The sequence below is a fragment of the Pinus tabuliformis genome, chromosome 4_1 (genome assembly GCF_031772625.1).
Source record: "Pinus tabuliformis cultivar Carrire ecotype Pingquan chromosome 4_1, CPIR1, whole genome shotgun sequence".
Lineage (NCBI taxonomy): Eukaryota > Viridiplantae > Streptophyta > Pinopsida > Pinales > Pinaceae > Pinus > Pinus tabuliformis.
Genome location: NC_142303.1, coordinates 460,401,084 through 460,407,943, shown reverse-complemented (window position 1 = coordinate 460,407,943; position 6,860 = coordinate 460,401,084). Strand labels below are relative to the sequence as shown.

The window sequence follows — 6,860 nt, the reverse complement described above, 5'->3', positions numbered from 1 at the left end:
CCATCTACATTTCTCTTCTGGCAAGATCAGAATCCGTAAGGATTAATTTAGAAGGCCACGTGGCTGCTTAACAATCGATACAGTTACCACTACTAATATGCTAATATCTCACCTGACATGTCAATACTTCTACAATGGAATTTGAGGACTAGTATTCTTACACCAATATTCTTAACAGCACTGACATGCCAATATTCTTGTTATATTCGTATCAATTTTGACATGCCAATATTCTTGTTATATTCGTATCAATTTTGACATGCCAATATTCCTAATATTCGGATCGCTTTGCTCTGATATTAGATTTTTGTTTTCAACTACAATGTAGACATATAGACTTAGCACAACTTTATATATAGTGCAATTGCTGCGACCAAGAAGCATGGGAAATGTAAGACAAGTTTCAGAAATCGTCTTTTGTGGAAATACAAACATATTTGCTGTTTGCAGATTTTCAGTCCATTATACCGAAGCCCATTGAGGTAACGGCTTTTTTAACTTCTTAGAAAAAGGGCTGAGTAACTGTATTTGAGTTTCAGATAATCTGTCCATGAATTTCTGTTAAAATTTCTGTTAAAGGGTATATGTTTTTTCTATCTAACAGAAACAAACGGTTATTACAACTGTTCCGTCTTCTGAGATAATTTGGAAGCCATAAAGCAAGGGTTGTTGGGCCTCATAAAGCAATAGAATGGGTGTGGGAAGCGGACACGTCGAATCAGTTGGTACAAGTGATTGGCAACCGTTGAGTTTCCCAGCATTGAGAATAGACTATCCAGGTGGTTCGGATCAACTTTGGATCAGAGTCATAACCCTTAAGCATTCTACAGCTCTTACCTCACGGCTGTTTGAAATACTGGAAAATGAGAGTCTGGACATTTTCCATTATGATGCATCCTCCACCAAAGAGAAAATTTTTCATAGCATCCAAGTAAAGGTAATATATATCACTGCAGATTTCTTCATCCGTTATTCACATATTGTGTTAGTCAGTCTCATGCTTTCTCGACAAACTAAATCAATTTAGGATAATTTAGGATCAGTTCCTAAACCGACTTAGGATCAATCTTACTAGGAAAGTGTTCTTTGTTGTTTTGGGTGTAAATAAGCTTATTTTGTATTTCATGTTAGTGAGGATTTTTCTTAGTATCCAAGTAAAGGTAATATATATCACTGTGGATTTCTTCATCCGTTATTCACATATTGTTTTAGTCACTCTCATGCTTTCTCTACAAAGTAAATCAATTTAGGATGACTTAGTATCACTTAGTAAACCAATTTATGATCAGTGTTACCGGGAAAGTGTTGTTTGTTGTTTTGGTTCTGAATAAGCTTATTTTGTATTTCAAGTTAGTGACGATGTAAATTCATTTTCCTTTAATTATTTGTATTAAATTTTCTTATCAGTAAGTCAGCAAATGCATCGGTTTGTTGATCATATTTCTGGGTGATTTATCATCAGTTAGGAAAATCAATTTATATTCAGTTTTCTTTGGAAGTGGTTTTTTTCTTTTTAAATAAGGTATTCTGATGATTGAAATAATGCATGGGTAAGAAAATTACGCTTTTCTTTACAGAAGAAATTGTGTAAATTGTTTTGCTATTTATATTTTCTTCCAGATTGGTTGGGAAATGGGGTATGGAAAAATCTAATTAATGTGTTAAATAAGTAATTAATTATTGGGGGTTGTCAGCTAATATAGACTTTCCTTCCGTCAGGAATGACTTATGAACAAATCTGATCTTTACGTAAGTAATTTCTAAGGATTGCTCCAAGTGATTTCTTACTTGAGGTTTTAGTTAAAATAGTAATGTCAATAGGAGAATATAATATTTTTTATTTTTTATATTATTTTTTTTGTAAGCTTAGTTAGATTTTTTTTATTTATAATAAACAAGCTGAATACACTTACTGTCCATAGGTGACCTCAGCTTGTATAGTGGGAAACCAAGCTTTTTGGCCACATATACATAACATATGCCATCCAAAATTGATAGGTTTGAAGTCTTTCTACCCATGCTATGTAAAGAGAACCATTGAAAATACAGTTTTTATCTATTGTTCCCATAAACATGCAAATATATAAAGAAACCTGCCACTAAAAAAACAAAAATGTCCTGAGAATATAAGCTCAGTCTACTCGTCTGGTTCATCTTGATCTGGTTCGACCACTGCTGGGTCCGCTACTGAGCCGCCATGTCTACTCGTCTGGTTCATCTTGATCTGGTTCGACCACTGCTGGGTCCGCTACTGAGCCGCCATGCACTAGTGTCCTGTCCACTATACTGGGGATGTGTACCTCTATGCGTTCTAGTCGCATATCTTGTTTGCAGAGTTGAAATTGAATAGTCTCCAAGTCTCGTTTGTAATTAGGCATGTCCCTGATTATTAAAGCCATACCCATTGAGACTTGCTCCACTGCCTTACACATCAGCCACTTCATGAGCCAATATAAGTGCAACGTCTGCTTGTATTGAGACATCCTACCTCTCGTGTTGCCAGGGTCTGATACAAGATCCTGCCACTCTTCCATCTCCTCCTCGGAATGTTCTTCCTTCGCACTATCTTCCATCTCATCAATTATTTTCTTGATGCCTTCGTCTGTATCCCTCATGTATGCTTTAGCCACTTCATGAACTGTCTCGTCCATTGGACGACGACCCCTTCTTTTTCCAGGGGTGTTACTGACCTGGGGCCCCAGACTATTGTTTGTCTTTCCTCTGCGACCCCGACCATGACCGTGGGCTGACCTTGCCATATCTCTGCTCCCCTCTATCTGTTCACAGGACGAACAGTAATGGGTCAGGATGAAATCATCTTCCGTCCAAACACCCATAAACTCAGGAGTTTTCTGATTTTGTCTGCACTTCCCTATTCCTATGTCTCCTCCCCTCTCCCTATTCCCCCTTTCCTTCTTCTCGCTCAGATTTCTGATACTGGGCTCTCCTTCACTTTCACCGTCCCCCGCTATAGTTCTGATTTCCCCTACTCGGGAGTTCCTCAGCATGGTAAATCCATGAGTCAGAATCTCAGAATTCTCTCCCCTCCTCCCATGCAATCTGGCTTCTCTCTCTTTCCTGTCAGTGATCTCCTCTTGGGATATCTTTGGCAACTTTCTAGGGTTCTCATTCGATTCACCCTCCCAGCCTCGCTCTCTTCCTCGACCTGAGTTTCCCTCCCCTACCTGGCCTCCCTGCCTGGATAATCTTTCCAGACTCACCACCCTCACATCCTCCTTGTCCCTCTCGCTGGCTCCCTTTATTTCCATGGCTTTGGACTCATCCTTTCTCTTCCTGTCATTAACTATGCCCTTACCCTTCTCCTGCCTTAGAGTCGAACTCCCAGGCTCATCCTTCCCCAGGGACCCATACTGGGTACATAACTGAATTCTCGTAACAAGACCTTCCTTCGCCCCCATACCCCTGGTTCTAACCCCCCAGCATTCTACAGTTGGAAAATTGAATTATGGAGAGTCGACAGTATACATACCCGGTGATTCGCTTCCTTAATGCTGGTTGAATGCTTGGCTCCCTCGTCCCACTCCTTCTTCCTCTCCCTCTCCTTCTATCCTTCCTATCTGCCTTACTCCCCCTTTCATACCGCTTGCCACCACCCTGTTGTCCCATCCTGCCTTCATCACCGTCCTTCCCACCTCTCTTCACCCTGACATTCCATATGCCACTTCTCCTAACCGATCGACGGTACCTCTCCACGTTCATTCTTGCCCTCATGCGAACTGCTATGGGCAGTCCTCACTCCGTCCTTCTTCTGACATCGCCATTATGGTGCTTTACATCCTCCATCACCCCGATCGGGAATTTATTTTTTATATTATTTATTTATTTTTATATGTTATTTGGTAATATTTAAATTAAAATTAAAAAAAAATTATTAAGATAAATTTGAATCAATAATATGAAATTTGTTAGAATTAAATTTAAAAATTTGATAAAAATTATTATAAAATATAAATGTATTAGCTTAAATTCATTTTATTTTACTTAATTTTTTTATTTAGTGATTTGATTATTTTTATATTTAATAAATAATAATTAATTTTTAGAAAATAAATAAATACAAAATATAAATTATTTAATTGAGTTTATTTAGTATAGAATAGATAGTGATTGACTGTACAATTAAGTCATTTAGTGATATTAAGATTATTATTCGAAACTTTAATAAGTAAAAATCTAATCATGTTACCCACCATATTAAAAAAAGAAATGTGTGATTTTGTTAACTTACATATCCCTGTACCATAGTTATCCCTGTACCATAGTTTCACAAGTCAAAGATCAAACATGTAACTATCATGTCAGACAATTTGACCAACAGAAAAGGGAAAGAAAGCAAACAGTTATTCAATTGAAAATCTTTACCATAACGGAAACAATATTTTTCCTAATCACTATTCGAACACCTATCATTGTATACAAACTAGCCTAACGTGGAATTCACCGTGGTTTTTTCAGCGAATAGGCTGCGCGATTTTTGATATGATTTACTGTTTTTACAGGTACCAGTGCCATCTGAGCTGGATATAGAGGATCTGAAATGCAAGCTCCACAGTTGGGCTGCCCAACCAGCGGAATAGAAATAGAAACGTTTTGGATGTTGAATTACTATCATCGGTATAAGTTTGTTAGTAGAATAATCCTTTCTATCAGTATAAGATAGCGCCATATTCTCTCTAGCTGCAACGTTTTCTCCTCTTCAGCAACTAAATATTGCTGAGCATTTAGGTTGCCACCACGAATTTCAAGTGTTTGTTTTATAAATTTTAAAAGCCAGGTTAGAGTTGTTAATGAAAGTTTGAGTGAATGATTAAAGGTTGATGATGGAAAAAGTTTCTCATGTATATAGCTCCGGTGCTGCTGAGGTGCCTGAATAAACTCGTGTATAATGAACTCAGCCTTAGAATATATATAACAATGCTATATATTTTATAAACTATAGTGCCGCAAATGCATCTTTTGGAATACAATGTCACAAGTGTGCTTTAAAATTACTGGTTTTCCTACTGCTCTACAGGGACATTGATTTTCGATAGAGTTTGTTTCAACTACGGCTAATACGTTGAACATATTAAGATTAGAGAGGTCGATCATAGATTTTGGGCATGTAAAGGATCAGGAGTAAAATCAATACGTAACTTTATGTTTATGAAATATATAGAAATTGAAATGTTTGAATATATAGAAATCTTTTTAAATCAAGAATTATGAGTGAGATTTCTATTCATCATAACTGATATTTTTTAAAGAAAATATTTGGTTGTCCATTATAAATATGAGCAATTTTATCGATAGGAATCTAAGTTTTGATAATAGTTGACGTTGAAATCAAAATATTTAGAGGGTGATTGATGGTTTCTTTTGGCTGGATGGCTGGATGTTTATGAAATATATAGAAATTGAAATCTTTGAATATAGAGAAAATTTTTTAAATCAAGAATTATGAGTGAGATTTTTATTCATGACCACTGATATTTTTTAAAGAAAATCCTTGGTTGTCCATTATAAATATGAGTAATATTATCTATAGGAATCTAAGTTTTGATAATAGTTTATGTTGAAATCAAAAGCTTTAGAGTGCTTGATGTTTTTTGGCTTGATGTTTATTGTTGAGATCTCCAATCACCACACATATTTTTTATAAAGAATTTTTTTTGGCTTGGTGTTTATGGGTAAGACTTCAAACCACTAGATATTTCTTTTGTAAGAGATGTTTGAATTTTAATTAGGAATATGAGTTTTGTTAAAAAAGTTGTACATCATGATTTATGTTTAAAATAAATCTTTTAAGGAAAATAAGAAAATCATAATTAAAATAATAAAATAAGAGTTATGAATTTTTAAAGTAAATTTTTTATTGTATTTTTAATTTATTATAATTATGGCTTTACTCAAATGTCAAATCTCAATTGTAGAAACCTAGAAAACTTGATGTGGAATTGAATTCCACATGCAATGATTACCTACTACATGTTTTTTATTAGAACCACATTGAAAAAAATTAAAAAGGAATGAGAAAGTGTGTTCACACATTTATTTCATGCATTTTTTATTTTTTTAACATGTTTCCTTAATGTATTTTTTATTCTTTTGCATGTGGGTCTACTCAAGGGTTTGCATAGTCGGCAGTAAATTCGTAAGGAGATATGCTAGAAATACAATTAAGAAAAAAAAGAAATCTTACTTTTGATCCAATATATTTACCTGTGGGAAAACTTTACTTTGATTCCTGTGATTCTTTTAAATTTTATTACTACATTTATTGTTTTCAAGCCTATTTTTTATCTCAAAATTTCACTAATGAGTCTTAGAGACTTAACAATTATTAAGAAATTAAAAAAGAGATTTAAGCCCTAAATTATGTTTATTAAGGTTAAGGTCTATAAAATATGACCAAAATACTATACATGACCTTAGTACTTGATCTACATATTCTTACTAGTATTTGTACCCTCAATAGGATGTATTATAATGCACATGTAGGTCTCACGATATTAAAAAACATTTGAAAAATGAAAACATAGGTGTGAATGAGGATTGTTTCAAAGACTATAAATGAAACCACCATACATGACTTCGATAATGGATATTAAACCTTTTGTTGTGACTTTTAGGAACATTGGGAGATATTGCTTAGGTGTCTTTAGAATTTGACAATGTTTAAGTATTGAATTGAGACTTCTATGATCCATATCAAATTATTGAAGATTCTTCGGCAAAAATCACATAGAGAAACTTTTGTCGACGCGTTTCGAACCAACTAGTGTGGTTCATCGTTAGGACAAGTTGAATGAGCAAATCTCGCTTGCACATTAAATAGATAGGGAAGAATATCCAATGAC

General features: G+C 34.7%; 1 protein-coding gene across 1 annotated transcript; it reads left to right on the top strand.

Moving 5' to 3' along the window:
• The first annotated feature begins 342 nt into the window (after positions 1-342).
• Positions 343-4,880, top strand: LOC149176401 (uncharacterized). The gene is made up of 3 exons (XM_089423109.1): positions 343-482; positions 605-937; positions 4,521-4,880. The coding sequence occupies exons 2-3, from the start codon at positions 692-694 to the stop codon at positions 4,596-4,598; spliced, it is 324 nt and encodes a 107-aa protein (XP_089279235.1). The 5' UTR covers positions 343-482; positions 605-691; the 3' UTR covers positions 4,599-4,880.
• Positions 4,881-6,860: the final 1,980 nt, after the last annotated feature.